Source organism: Camellia sinensis, chromosome 14 (genome assembly GCF_055761805.1).
Source record: "Camellia sinensis isolate YWXY chromosome 14, ASM5576180v1, whole genome shotgun sequence".
Classification (NCBI taxonomy): domain Eukaryota; kingdom Viridiplantae; phylum Streptophyta; class Magnoliopsida; order Ericales; family Theaceae; genus Camellia; species Camellia sinensis.
In genome coordinates, this window is record NC_138974.1 from 129466399 (window position 1) to 129482447 (window position 16049).

A 16049-nucleotide genomic window follows, 5' to 3' on the forward strand; every position below is an offset into this window, starting at 1 on the left:
GTTATTGTAAATTGTATCTCAAATTTTGACTGTGATTTCTCATTGCCTATTTAATATAACCTATTGTCGTCATTCAAGTACACATTGGCCCTGTTTGGGGCAATCCTAAAAGCTAAAATAAGCAATGACAAACTTATTTTAGCTTTTAGCTTAATTTAAGTTATTTTAATGTATTTGGTTCAGTTTAACAATACAGCTTATAGCTTTTTGTAAGTCAAAAATCAACTTATTCTTTGAGTGGGGGAGGAGAAGCTTAATTTATAAGTCAAAAATCTACTTATGTTCACAGTTGTAAGCTATAAGTTGTTAAGGTATAAGTTATAATCACTTTCCCACAGCTCTACCAAACGGGGCCATTAGAGTTGCAGTGTCATTGATATGGATGCAAATCACACTAACCAAGGTCATAGTGGCTTTGAAATGGGAGAGAGTCCTTGCCAAAAATTGCCAAAAATTGATTCTTTTGAAAATCAATGTTTCTACACAGATGGATTTACATTATGGAGTTTAGAACCTCCGTCGGATTAAAATTGCACTCCTTGCAAAGATGTCAATCTAGGCTAATATTTTGGAATTCCGATTTCATTGTTTGCAAAACGATTTAAATGTGGATTCCACTTCCCACACTTCTTTTTGAAGGTGACAAAAGTACATTCGGTTGAAATGGAACGACGATACCCCAAGGTCAACGAGTCCCAACTCACTCAATGCAAAGTGAGATTGATCAAATGTCTCATTAACTCAATAGGCATTCGTGCATAAAGGAGGCGAAAGCAGAATCCAAAATGAATGGATTGAACCCTGTAATTGCTATCATGGTAATTATGGAGGATCATACACTTGTTTATGACCTTGAGCTTTTAGATTACTCAAAAACTTTGAGATTGTTGATTTGAGCAATAATTAGGGTTCTATATTTGTGATACAATATGTGAGATTCTCCATTATGTCATCTTGTAAGAGTGAGAAATTGTGGCGTTTTTTTTTTTTTTTTTTTTTTCATTAGGACTACGTTGTTTATTTTATGTCATGTCAATATGTCATCTTGTAAGATATCTTTTGACAGAATGATAACCTAGGCTACATAAGTAAATGTATTCACTTGAAACTATTTGTAATTTTCTTCCTCCATATGTATAGTTTTTCCTTTATTAATCAATAAATTAGATTAATTAGGAAGCAAATGATATGTAGTTTTTTTTTTTTTTCCCCCACTACGAATGAATTATGTTTTTGAAAATAGCCCACTTGTTCCTTGGGCCTTGTTCAAAGAAACTGGGCGGAAACTGATGGAATGGAAGAAGCCATTTGCAAGCACCACTCAGTTCAGTTTCAGAGGAGAAATTAATTACTCATGGCATCAATATCATCGCTAAAAATCGTACTCCGAGAGACAAACAGAGGTTACACCTAGATTTTATTACTGAATAACAGTTGCATAAAGGATCCAACACTGCACAATATTAGCTTAATGGATCCAATCTAGACACGACAGGTGTGACTGTCATTGATTTTCCTTACAAGCCTACCCCATCATCTTCCCCATCTCCATTACAAATATAATTCCTTTTAATTCCTGAAGTATTTATCAAAAGAAGAACCAGAACTTGTTAATCTTTCCTAAAAGATAATTACATCTCTGAAATTCACTTCAACTAAGAAATGAAACAAACTTCTAAGTGCCTCAGCTTCGAGCCAAAATAGTATACAATATCGGATAACTTAATCTTGCTTGCTTGCCTGCATCAAGTATGTGCTTTCACTTCATCACACCAATCACCCCCAAAACCACCAAACCATTCTTGGTTCTGTGTTGTGAAGCTCGAATGACTGAGAAGATATAAATGCAGGTGTATCCACAAACAATCATCATTGGAACAATTCCGGGAAAGACCACATAATAAACCTTGCAAAAACATCAGACTCCAGGAACTCTATATGAGCAGCCCGTCCAATGAATGTATTCAAGTTCCTGCCTCGGGATGAGGTATCAAAATTGACATCGCATCGCATGAACAGCCTATGCTCGCACGAGGGTGTTCGTATCTGATCCAAGCAATCATTCAGCATCTCCAGGAAGACCTTGCCCTTCCTTGAGTTGTCTCCCGAAGCTGCCTGGCATAATTCAATTCTGGCCGAATGATATGGAATGTAACCATCCTGAGACATACGCAATCAAATAATAGCAGTAGGGTGGTCGTTATTTTTTTGATAAATAGCAATAGGATGGTCATTATGTGAAAAAGTATAAATAAGCAAAGAATAGAATGAGCAATTACAGCCTATTGAAACAACAGTTTGAACAACGTTAAGTTCTAATTCCATAGATCTCCTGATAAAAAAAGTGCAGAAACTTAGTCCTGACGCCAATCAGGTTAGTGATATGCAGTTTCTAATTATTAAATAAAACTTAAGATTTTTATGAGTTGACACCTTTAAAACCACACAGGTTGCAAGCACTCTTAACACATACATGATGATGTATCAAAATATGTCTGATTTCTAAAGATTCAGAAAAGCATTTCCCAATGCCAGAGTATCATTTCTCCCATTCCCAAATCCGTATTGAATCCTTCCAAAATATTAAAACACACAGGTGTTTATGGTGTCACGAGTTCTGATAAAGCAATGCAAATCTTTCTCCAAAAGGGAGATTGTAACCAACAGGCAAGAAAGCATTTTGTTTCAAAACTAGTTCTTCTACAGTTAACAATACACACATACCCATTATTCATTTATCAATAAAAAAAAATAAAAAACGCCACACACAAACCCATACGAGACCAAATCCAAAACATCATAGTTTACTCAGGAGACTCGGGACCTAATCTCCCTGGAAGGAAAATATGATGCTGGTGAAATGCAAGCATATTAGATTCTGTCATATTAGATCCAAAAGTTGCAAGAAGTTCATATACAAAATAAAGAAATACCTGGGGTGAAGATAACAGGACTATATTCTTGAAATTCTCCAGTGTCTTTTGCTGAAAGAGGGAAAGAAACAATATCAGAAACTCAACCAAGGTGAAAGAAGAAATAACTCTCTCCTCCTTTGAAATGAACAAACTCATTCTGACACACACAATATACTGCCACTAATTTGGCAAAATCATAATATGCCAAAGTCAACAAGCAAAACTCAATATAAGACCATAATATCATATTGAAGATCTGGCTTGGTGAACCATCTCCTTCTTCCCCACACCCCCCTTTTCCTTTACCTGAAAACCCAAGAAACACGGGGACACCTACGGAGGAAGCATGTCGTGTTCGATACTCATGTCGGACACCACGACTCTACGAACACTCTTAAATGCATGTCCAACACTTCTTCAACATGTCTTAATTAAAAAATTAAATTCATAATATCGGACACTTTATCAACACTTTGCAGATATTTCGGCGACACTTCTTCAATCCTCTAAACAAGTCCTCTGAGATGAATACCTTCATAATAACAATATTCTGCATTCTTCAAAACACAACTTATGCACTCTAAATATGCTCTATAGCATTTATAAGACGAATACATAAGTGTGTATTACAATGTTTAATAATTGTTTTGCATTATTTAGAATGTAATTGTTACGTGAATGATATCTTGATGTTTAAAGTTATGAAATATATATATATATATATATATATATAATTTTATATATATATATATATATATAATTAATATAATTAATGTCACATTACATCTTTTTCATTATCTTTGAATAAATTATTCATGACAGAATAAATTTGTAAAAATATAAAATTTTAATGTGTCCCAAGCATGTCATGTCCTTCCTTTTTTTTGAAAATCAACGTGTCAACAAATCCATGTCTGTGTCTATGCCACTTAGCCCAAAACAAAATTAAATGAAATGAGAACTTAACCGTATGTTACCCTCCTCAACATAATATGGGGAATGAAGTCTATTTAGGCACCTTGGAGAGTTTGTAGAAGAAAGTATTTTGGAGATCTGGATTGTCAGTATAAGTAAGTTGATGAATGCACTGTGTTCCCCTGAGCTTCTTCAGGAGCCAAAGTCCTGAGTTAAATAAAGAGTTTGAACTGTACAGATAACCTAGATGTGGACCAGATACAGAAAGATATGTATACAGGTATCTTAAGTATGGCTCCATAATGCTCTCTGCAAGAATAAAAGCGCAAACTTAGCACTCCATTGCTAGCAAATTGATAAACATGGTCTCCAAAACTAGAAGTGCACCTGTTAATGCAGTTCTTATGATCACGTTTCCAATAGAATGCCCAACAAAACTAAGCTTGATATTTCTTAAATTCCCAGATCTCGAGGCTTTATCCATTTTCTTCTTAATGAAATAAGCCACCTCTTGAGCCAGCCTTACTCCCATTTCTCTGAAGTCTCCAGACGTTTTGTCTTCATTAACCTCAGACATAAGACACTCTACCTTGGGATCTATCAAAAGCCACTGATTCCGAACAAGCCGTAAATCGAGGTGATGTCCCTGTTTTTGTTTATCATGAAAAACATTAATAAATCTACGTTTGGTAATACAATGTGATACAAGTTACACATGAAATCGATTTCATAAACAATAGTCTGACAATTGAAGACAGTATTATACCCAATTGACTCTGCAGAATATATTTGGTTCCAATTTTTAGAATTCAATTTTCTGAAAATTGAGTTTTTTGTTTTTTGTGTTTTTTTGTTTCTAGTGAATTTTTTTAATATTTGAAGTAAATTTTTTATTTTTTAGATGCATCTTAACTTGGATGTACCTAAAAAGTAAAATATTTATAAAAAAATATTTTAAAAAACAAATAAATACACAAGAATACATAAATGCATTGAATTTTCGTTTTTTTTTTTTTTTTTTGTATTTTTGGTATTTAGCGAATTTTTTAAAGTCCTTTTTCACAAATAGTATATTTTTTACTTGTATTTATATTAAGTATCTAAAAAGTAAAAAAAAAAATGCTTATAATAGTAACAAAATTCACTAAAAACAAAAAAAAATGCAAAAAACAAAAAAACTCAATTTTTAGAAAATTGACTTATGAAAATTGGAACCAAACAAGGTGAATAATGCCAATGTCATATTGCACATCTATGATCAAAAAAAATTCCAAATATTGGACGCATATCAAGAAGCACAAGTTGATTATGAATACTAAGACAAGTATAAATTGAAATATGCAGCACAAAAAAGATCAACAGGTGGGTACAGTGAATGAGCAAGAACACTTCACAAGGAAATTTTTTTTCTCAAACTTCATCTTGAATGCCAGATTCTAATCTTGTGTTCCCAAGAGGTGCCTCATAATGTCATTGTCAACTTGACTTGAATTTTGTACCTTCAAACTAGTTTACCAAACAACTGCTGCGCTGGAAGATCTGACAATATTCAAGATGAACTACTTAATAGTATAAAATTATGGACATAACTTCCACTATTTGCTGCAGATAGAATGGTTTAATTCATATGCATTCACCAAAGGGCCAATTGACATATCTTTGCTTGCTTCAATGGCCATTCAGTGCAGCCCTTAATCAGTTTCCAATGGAAACACGACAGACAAAGACAAATGGTTGTAGAAACAGTTCTTTTCTAGTGATCGTGATCATCTCAATATTATTGTTATATAAGTATTGTCAGCAGCAGCATTATTTAATAGCATGCTGCAAACCCTTTTTTTTTTTTTTTTGGTGGATAAATAAGAGTAAATATTATTAAAAGAGCATCAAGACAATGCAAACGAATACAACCACCAAAAAGGTTGTATCGGTGGATCATCCAAATCAAATTGTGATTGAATAGTACACATAATCGGGCCATCAGAACCAACCCATAGCCTGCATGGTTTTGAATTATGTTACATGTAATCTATTTTAGAACGAGAAACTCAATTTCCTTCAACATATTTCAAGCAGTTGGAAGTGGTTGCAATGGATAGTTTCTTTGCCTCGAAAAGGAATTACATGCAACCAATACTGTAGTCCCCTGGCTGGTACAACTAAAGTTCGTTTAACTTGCAATAAGATTCTGGGTTTCTTATCAAAATTAAGAGATAGTGACCATACTCAACTTTGAAGTTTAAACCGCAGAATAAACAGGTGAGCCTCTTAAAATGCATGAACTTGCAGGCAAGTCAAGGAAGTACAATGCATAGTAGTCGGCTTTCTTCCTCTTTTTTTTTTCCTATTCAAGCATTAAGAAAACTTCAGTTTAGTACTACTCAGCTCGATCTTTCCAATACTATGATGTCTTCACAGGATGATCAAGCAAAAAATTACACAAGATTTTCCAGTTTCCTCAAATTAACATTCTAGACTTGAAAGATAAATGGGGATCCATGGTAGCACTAAAAAGTGTACAAGAGAAACAGCTGTCTTGATTATAAATTTGTAAGACCTAAGTACTTATGGTACTGTCGATATGCAAGGCCCACAAAAGAGCTTTTGGAGTCACTTTAATACATCGAAGAGTTTAATTAAGCCCTAGTTTCCCAATCAAATCTTACGGTTGTCGGGTCTTACATATTAAAGCTTTTATATTTAAATTAAAACTACAATAACAGGTTCCTATTAATTTTCATCTTAATATAGCTAGTCAATAACTAATATAGAAGTGATTAAGCGTTTTATTTTTTCATCCTTCTCTTTTCACTCTTTCTTGTTGGTACCTTTTTCTTTAATGGGATACCAGAAATTATTCAGAAGATCAGAATCTACAGTTTTCAGATCCTAAGTCCTATATATATCGTAATCACAGTTTTGAAGGTTCAATCATCAATCGAGATTAATTCTCTATATCTCTTTCTTGACTGTGTAATCACCTTCAATTTGATTGTGATTTTCTTGGAAAACCCAAGGTGAGCTTGCCTAGGTGTTTCACTTTCCTGCTTCTTTCATTCACATATTTCCCCATGAAGTCCCTGAGAATTTAATCCACTGTTCTTTCTATTTGATTTAGTACCTACAGACCATTCATTCAGAAGTAATAAACCCAAAACATAATCCCACAACCCAATTCTACCTATTCCCAAAAGCCCTAAGCCTATTTTACAATCAATTGTAACCCCTACTACATACAAACAAAGTGCCCAGTGCTAAGATCTTACTAATAGCATAATTAATAAATAAAAAATCTCCATCAAGGGTACCAGTTTTCATGATTGACTAATCCAGATAGAAAATCATGTACGTACTAAGAGTGTTAGGAAATCGTCTCTTCCTAACCAGGATCGGTGAGACACAAAATAGCAAACAAGAAAGATAAAATGAATCGAAGAAATCACACACACACAAGAACACAGATTTATGTGGTTCAGCCCCGAATAGGGCTACGTCCACGGGTGTTGCGCTTTTCACTATGATCAGAAAACAATATAACTCTTTACAATACAAGAGGTGCCCTCTTCATCTATTCATAAGTATAGAATTAGGGCAACATGGAAGCAACAAGAAATTGCCAAAGTACCCAAAAAATTCGGGCCGGGAACCTCCCATCCCTTGGGGGGAGGCCCCCCTCCCAAACCCCCCATTAGACACAGAGCTCAATGTACAAAACTTATCAGGGTCCACAAGACCAACCGATAAGAGCTTATGATAACACCATTCTATAGGACATTGAATATTTGAGTATTTCACAATGAGAATAATAGAGATTAACTTCTACGTAAATCCACAGAATGCTATGGACCAAGCCTACTTGCATAAATGATGAAGTTTGACATCAGGATGATTTCAAATCCTCACAAGATAAACAAGAAGAAGGATTTGAAATCATCCTACAAAATATTCCAGGGCGAGAAAACCATAGAAAAGAAAGCAATCGGTAACATTACAAAACAGGCTATGGTATCTATAAATTTTAGCCATGATGTGGATGAACATAACATACCTGAAAGCCATGCACAAATACAACAATCCTCAAAACACGACCATTTTGTTGAGGGCTAGCAGCAGATAATTTGTTTTTTCCCTTAAAACCAATATCAGTGGACAAGCTAGATGTATCTTTCTGGTTGCGATGAGTGAAATATGAATTTCCACTGGTAGAACGCAATGGTGCATTGACAACACGTTCTACAATTATAATGGGAATGCCTGAAGGATCTCCAAATATATGCAGGTCTTGTATAGACCGGTTGTTGATCTGCATAGAAGCAGTAACTGTCATTAAACTCCAACATACAAGAAGAAAAGCACTTCATATGAAAGCATTAACTAACCCTCATTTGCTCAATACTTCGCCGATGAAGCTCAGCTCGCATTGCTGCTGTCTGTGCAGGCTACACAAAACACAAACAAAAAATTCAGATCACTACATTGTAAAGAGCACATCCTTTCTCAACGAAGATGTATAAAATAAGTACTTGATCTATTACATCATCAGTTAACTTTCTCAAAACTGATACTTTTCCACGAATACCATGGTAGGACCCGTCCACCCCACTAGTTATATATTGGTGCGGCATGTCCACCTTAGAGTATACCATCCAAATTGACCATTCAGCTCTCCTGTCAACAGCCCATACATCTCGCAGATATTCCAGAATCTTTATTTTGTTTTCCCTGGAGTAAAGTTAAGCATCAGCATTTGAACTACTTCCACAAAGCAATAACACAGATAATAGCAGAAAATCAACAGGTTTGATTCCCTAGTTTACCCTTTCTGTGAACAAACTGAAAAAGACAGCTTTATTTTTGCAACATGAACTAAAGATAACTAAGCAATAAATGAAGATAAGAGAGAAAAAATAAACAAGGACACCAATTTACATTATCCAAAATTAAAAATCAAAACAATTTTGTATCCAGCAGTTCCCCAAACCAATGAATCCATATTAAAAGTAGTCTCAATACCAGGCTGATTCAATTTTAAAAGGTTGTGGTTCTTGGAACCAATAACTTCAGATAATGCACCCAAATTTAGTCACAACATGAGATAATAGAATTGAAGCACAGACAACATATATCTAATGAGCAATGAAATATTTAATCAAAAATGACAAGGGATGGTCAAAGAATAAAGTTATGAATGCAAATTTATACATATATATATGTAAGACTTCAATCTAGAAGTTGGTTGACTACATTTATAAGAAATGAATTAAAACCCAGTCAAAATCTAAGAAGTATGGACACGCAACACGACATGGACATACCGACATGGCAATTTTGAAAAAGAGCAAGGCATGGCACGTGGGAGACATGCACAATATATATAATTTTATATATTTATTATATATCATATATATGAACATATCCTTCAAAGAGAATAAAAAACATAACTTTAATTCCCATAAATTTACATTGCCTTTTCTTTTAGCATTGTATCATCCTAAGTATTTTTTCAAACTTCTTCTAATTAGTTTCATGCATGTCAAAACAATGGACGCATGTGTTCTCCAAGTCTCAGAAAGTGTACCAAGTCTAAAAAATTATTAAAATATAAGACACGTTTGGACGAGTATCGATGTCCAACATAGACGTGACATGGACACGCTACCTTCTTAAAAGTGTCCGTGCTTCTTAGGACAAAACTGTCCAGTTGGACTGCACCAACTGAAAACCAAGTCATTTTGCGTTTCTTAGACCCCATATTCTTCCCAAAAAACTGTCCATTTTAAGCAAACTCTCCCAATGAATTAAAAGGCAAATGCTTCATAGATAGTGCTTTCTTGTTTAAAACCCCAAGTACAGCACAGTATCTAATATATTGCTTGTTTTAACAGGTAATTGAGATTTAGAAATAAAAAAAGTTGCCAAGGAGGCAAGTACAAAAGCAAAATAATAACTTAAATATATAAATAAAAGAGCTCAACAACTATCAAGCCTCAAGCAGAACAGAAAACTAGCACATCCAAGACTCTAATCAAGCCTAGGGCAGTCAACATTAAGAACCACTACTCCAGCCCTTTTATTTCTAACATCGTAATTTATTGTGTTAACAAAATTCTTTCACTCCCTTCCACATCTTGCTTTACTATACCCACTCCGCCTTGCCGCCATACCATCCATGTTTGGCCTCTTATTTTCTTCGATTGCCAGTAACAGCTTCAGTGCCTGATCCTCAAAAGCTTCACAAGGGATCCCAAGAAATTTGCTTAGTCCTTTGAAGCAGTTCATTAACCTCTCTGATGGCTTAGTACCTTCATCCAATTTAGAATGGACCTCTAATGCCCCAGCCCCTTCACCCAAAAAAGTTTTACGATGCTATTATCATAAGTACAAAGATGACTTTACAATGCTTGTAAAAAATTTGCATCTCATTAACCAACCAACTAAACTAACTTCAGCATGATGCAATAATTTTTCTTTCAGTTAATTAATTAATGCATTTCTCCTCTTAGTGTTTTTTTTTTTTTTTTTTTTTGGTCTAAGGGAAATTGGTTACTTTGAGCACCATTCTTTGTCATACATTTGTGTCATCCTCTAATTATGATGATGATGGCAAAGCAATCATAATCATCTCTTCCTAAATCAATCTTTCATTTATTTATTTATTTTTGGATAAATTACATTGACCCCCCTTGAGGTTTGGAGAAAACATAGCAAGCCAAAGAAGTGTGACATAATTACATTAGACTCCTTTAAGGTTTTAATTCACAAAACACAACACTTAGTCCCCTTTAATCAATAATTTGTTATGAATAAAAAAAATTTTAAGAAAAATTGATGTATATTATTGATTGATATATTGATATTTTACAATGATTCCTATATATAGAAGAGAGGATGTGGGAAGAGAATAGGTGAGTGTGTAGTAGGTGAGGAGTAGGTGGAGAGTAGGTGAAGTAGGTGAGTGTGTAGTAGGTGGTAGTGGTAGGTGTGTAGTAGGTGAATTTTAACAGCCCTCCGCAAACTCAAGGGGGATAGGAACTAACCAACTTGAGTTTGGAGAGAGTAACAGAACAAGAAAATACAAAAAAAAAATAAAAGAGGATAGGAGACACTGTATGGTCGTTTCAGACCATTGGTGAAGACACTGGATGGTGGTGTCATAACGTTGTAGAGGACACTGTATGGTGGTGTCATAACGGTGTAGAAGACAGTTTATGGGGTCATGTCAGACCGTTGTAGCAGACAATGTTGTGACAGTTGTTGTGACAGTTTACAGAGTCTTGCCGACAGTTTACAGAGTCTTGTCGGACCCATGTAGAAACTAACCGGAATCAATGTCGGGACAGTTTACAGAGTCTTGTCGGACCCATGAAGGAGCTAACCGGAATCAATGTCGGGACAGTTTACAGAGTCTTGTCGGACCCATGTAGAAACTAACCGGAATCAATGTCGGGACAGTTTACAGAGTCTTGTCGGACCCATGAAGGAGCTAACCGGAATCAATGTCGGGACAGTTTACAGAGTCTTGTCGGACCCATGTAGCAACTAACCGGAATCAATGTCGGGACAGTTTACAAAGTCTTGTCGGACCCATGAAGGAGCTAACCGGAATCAATGTCGGGACAGTTTACAGAGTCTTGTCGGACCCCTGAAAGAGCTAACCGGAATCAATGTCGGGACAGTTTACAGAGTCTTGTCGGACCCCTAAAAAGTCGCACCCTCAAAAGGTGTGTCCAATCTGTCAAAAAAGGCGTGCCATCAAAAGGCGTGCCCAATCCATAAAAAGGCGTGCCATCAAAAGACGTGCCATCAAAAGGCGTGCCATCAAAAGACGGGCCATCAAAAGGCGCGCCCATGTTGTCGTCGAGCGCCGAGCGGCGCATGATGCGCGTGTCTGTCTCTTCGTCAGGGTCTTTATAAACTGAGGCGGAGGCTGTGCTTGAGGCAGAAGCGAAGACAAAAAAACCTAGGAAAAAACTTCTGAAAAACTCTTCATTTTCTAAGAGAGATATTTGTTTTCTGAGAGATTGCCTCTAAGAGCTGCAAATCTTGAAACACTCTGTAACCAACCCTTCCGAACATTATCAGTCTGAAATTGCTATTTCGCTGAAACACTCAGCATCCCAAAAAACATGGCCTCTTCTTCCCGTTCAGCTACCCAGAATATGGCCTCTTCATCCTGTGGTCTACTCACTCTCTTTCCCGACCTCAACAAGTCAACAAGAGAGATAACTGGTGCGGTGGCCAGTGAACCTCAACCAAGCGCCTCTGGTTTTGCTCCGTTGAACTTTCCGATGCGGTCGGTGGAGCAAAAAATGGCGGTGCAAACTGATATTGAGGCCAATCAGTATACTTTGAAGTCATGTGTGGAGACCATGACGGCGGTCACAAACCTGTCGCACCGGTTGCAGAGTAGGACAAATGAGGTGCAGCAGTTAAACGCCCAGCTGGCTCTGCTCCAACGCATGTATAAGGATGCGCGAGCAGAGATAAGTGTGCTAAAGGCGGAAAATAAGGAGCTGAAGCGGAAGGCCACCGTTATGTTCCGATTTGGAGGTCCGCCATATGCTGTAGTGGAGGAGCAGGGTGGAGTGATCGTGCCCAGTGGAGTGGGAAACACGGAGGCAACACTGTCAAGGGCCGCCCAGGACGGAGGCAAGAAGAAGAGACCGGCGGCAGAGTAGAGAAGAAAAATCCCGCGGGTGGATGTGGTTGTTTTGTTGTTGGTTTTTTTTTTTTTTTTTTTTTTTTGTGTGTAAAATTATGATCAGGGTTGATCCCTGAGATGAATAAAATATGGTTTGGTGTGCAAATCTTTATCACACGGATTTGTGAAAAACAGCAATGGTGTGTGGAATTTTTGTTGTTTTTTTTTTTGTTTTTTTTTTTTTTGTTTTTTTAATGAGAAGAAGAAGAAGAAGAAGAATAATAATAATAATAATAATAATAATAATAATAATAATATATTAAGCAATCGTGTGATAAAGAAAAGAATGGTGGTGGATAGAAATTGATACAGGTAGTGGAGACATAATAATGATGATAAAATATGATGATGGTGGTAAAATAAAATAAAATAAAATGATGATGAGATTTCAGGGAAAAAGAGTGCAGGTTGGGGGTAGTGCCCCTGCAAAAGAAATATTTTTGTAGAATGGGTCACATGGGTGATGGAAAAAGTAAAGTGAGAGAGAGAAAAGCTGTTTCCCCAATTGAGAGAGAGAATAGGTGTTTGGTGGTGTAAAGTGGATGAAAAGAAAAAGGGGAAAATAACTCTGCCAAAGTCATCATCACAGCAAAGACATGCAACAAAACGAAACACAAAGCACGTGGGTGGGTCCCAGATTGATCTTGACCGTTGTCCAGAGGCTGAAGACATACAAGGCCAAGGTGGTCGTCTTCCCAAGACGTGCTCGCAAGTTCAAGGCTGGTGATTCTGCTCCTGAGGAATTGGCAACAGCCACCCAAGTCCAAGGCTCTTACATGCCTATTGTGCGCGAGAAGCCAACCGTGGAGCTTGTCAAGGTCACAGATGAGATGAAATCATTCAAGGCCTATGCCAAGCTACGTGTGGAGCGCACAAATACACGCCATGTTGGTGCCAGGTTGAAGAGGGCTGCTGAGGCTGAGAAGAAATGGCGCAGAGCTTCGCTACTGTACTGTCTCCCTCTCGACGATATATAGGAGTACGTGCAACACCAACAACACAAACATCTCTAGGCTTTATTGAATCTGCTGCTGCTGCTGGAGCCATGATGATATATGACAATCAATCTCTCTCTGATTGCGATACGGCAGAATCAACAACAGTGAAGAGTGATGAGAGGTCCGGAATTGAGTTTGGGCCACCACTGGATTTTGGGTGCTTGTTTGGCTTGTTGGAAAGTTTCTACTTGAGCTCAGAAAGCAATGTTTGATTTTCTTGGTTGAGAAGTTGGGCTTTCTTCCTAAGCCTCTCATTCTCTTGCATTATGTAACAGTTCTGCAAGTACAGCTCTAAGTTCAGTCTTTCCATCACTGTGAATACTAAACTTTTTCAACACTGCTGTAATAGCCCTTTTTAAAGGTTGGTTAGGAGGAGGAGGTTTGGCCGAGGAAGCTTTGGGGGAGTGAAGGCATGTGTAGAGGACCGGCGGGCGGCCAAGGCGAGGCTGCCGCCCGCCGGTGAAGCAGAATTACTAGCTTCTTAACCTTGCTCTGATATATTGATATATTGATATTTTACAATGATTCCTATATATAGAAGAGAGGATGTGGGAAGAGAATAGGTGAGTGTGTAGTAGGTATGGAGTAGGTGAGGAGTAGGTGGAGAGTAGGTGAAGTAGGTGAGTGTGTAGTAGGTGGTAGTGGTAGGTGTGTTTAGTGTAATTATGTCAAAACCATGGGGCTTCTTGTATTTTCTTCAAATTTCAAGGGAGGTCAGTGTAATTTAGTCTGTGTTAAAAAATAAATAAATAATAAAAAATTGGCACCCATAATCCAATGAAACCATCACATTGTTTATGTAAAATTGAAGGCCACGTTTGGTTTGAATTTGTAGAGTGATTTTGAGAAAAATTTTCTAAAAAATTTGTTTGGTTTGTAAATTTTTCAAAATAATTTTCAAAATCACTTTCTCTCTCTTACCTATCAATCAATCACTTTTTCTCTCTCCTCTCTCCTCTCTCCTTCTCTATCACTTTTTCTTTTACACACATCTACTCAATTATAACAAAAATATCAAATCATTCCAAATTTCTAAACTCCAAAACTACTTTCAAAATACACAACCAAACAAACCAAAAAAATTTCTAAACTCTCTCCCCAAAACAACTTTTAAAAACTACTCTCCCAAAACCAAACCAAACATACCCGAAGTGTTTGGAGAATCTAACAATGTTCGATATACATTATTTAGAACTTGATTCATATAAAGTTCAAAATGTGACACTTGCTACATTTGTTATGAATACATGACTTTTGTGTGTGTGTGTGTGTGGCTGTGCACATGAAGTGGCAGACCCTCCATCCATGCATGCTCGGTAAGTCCATGAATATCTTATCAAGGATGGACCCAAGGGAGAGGAGTTGAACCTGACTTTTTCATGGCATGAGGTCACCGAGCACTCAATCTACCCCTTGGGGTTAAAGCATGCCATATTAGTCTAGAAAAGGACCAAGCATCTCCATGCTACAGATTCTGTTCTGAAGAATTGAAAGCACTAAAAGTGAAAGTAGCCAGGCTTTTTGACTTTAGACAAAACCTTATAAAATGTTTTAAGAATGTTCAACTCAAACACAAACCTATTAAGTACTTATCATATACTGATAACACCCAAGTTCAAGTGTTTAGTCCTATACTTTTATCATGTCAGCATCACATGAAAGCCTAACAGATTATTCATTTGGAACTATCCATACAATAGACAAAGAAGGCCAAAAATTACTTTCCAGAGTTTTTGGCAAGTTTGCCATCCCAAATATCATAATCCTCTTTGCCAATTAGCAAGAAGGAAAAATTTTACAAGTCAAATATATCATTTAAGACGAACTAATTTTATCACGTACACCTGTCTGTCCAAAAGGACTGCAACCATTATGTAGTAGTCCCGATTAAAAGGTTAAAAATAACAAACTATCTATTTGACCCATTAAATAGATCAAAATTAAAAAAATCATTTTCATGCAATGAATTTAGCTGATTGATATAGTTAAAACTTTAATGAATGACCGAGTAACCTTTAAGATGTTAAATGGTCAAATCTCAACTGATCAAGTTTTAAATTTAAAAAAATGACTGATCTACTCAATTGTTCCATCAAACCATGGTCCTGATCCCCTTCTCAATGCTAATACTTACTGGTTGCTTGCTTGATTATAATTGATCAAAGCCTGTATTGGGGAAGCGCCATAACATGGTGAATATGAGACATCCCTTGGGCTCGTCATCATTGGCATGAGAGAGAATTATTTTTGAGAGAGATCATTTAATTACACACTAATTCTCAGTAGCCCAAAAATATATAAATTGTGCATCAATGGTTTTAATAAACAAACAGGGAAAGGTGCAGAATTTCTCAGATCTAGACCCTAGCTACAGGAAAGTTTGTATTAAAGAGGGGAAACGGGGTGCTTATGTAATAAAATAAAGAGGAGGACCATTAGAAGTCTAGAGCTTCCAATTCATAATCTTCCAGTTAGGATCAATCTAAATCAGACCAATATGTATCATACCTAGTATGGGAA

The 16049-nt window shown here is 36.5% G+C and overlaps 1 protein-coding gene across 12 annotated transcripts in view; it reads right to left on the minus strand.

Moving 5' to 3' along the window:
- Positions 1 to 1389: 1389 nt before the first annotated feature.
- LOC114299069 (uncharacterized) overlaps positions 1390 to 16049 on the minus strand; it is a 31175-nt gene continuing 16515 nt past the window's right edge. For 4 of the 12 annotated variants that reach the window (XM_028243758.2, XM_028243752.2, XM_028243765.2 and 1 more), the window contains 7 exons: positions 8354 to 8552; positions 8210 to 8269; positions 7879 to 8133; positions 4218 to 4476; positions 3934 to 4139; positions 2934 to 2984; positions 1390 to 2160 (listed from right to left, as the gene is read on the minus strand). In XM_028243758.2, the coding sequence (XP_028099559.2) occupies positions 1870 to 2160; positions 2934 to 2984; positions 3934 to 4139; positions 4218 to 4476; positions 7879 to 8133; positions 8210 to 8269; positions 8354 to 8552 (1321 nt within the window). In that variant the 3' untranslated portion in view covers positions 1390 to 1869. Of the gene's footprint in view, positions 2161 to 2933; positions 2985 to 3882; positions 4140 to 4217; positions 4477 to 7878; positions 8134 to 8209; positions 8270 to 8353; positions 8553 to 16049 lie in introns of all 12 variants that reach the window. The other 8 variants (XM_082904127.1, XM_082904125.1, XM_028243748.2 and 5 more) reach the window with 5 other exon arrangements.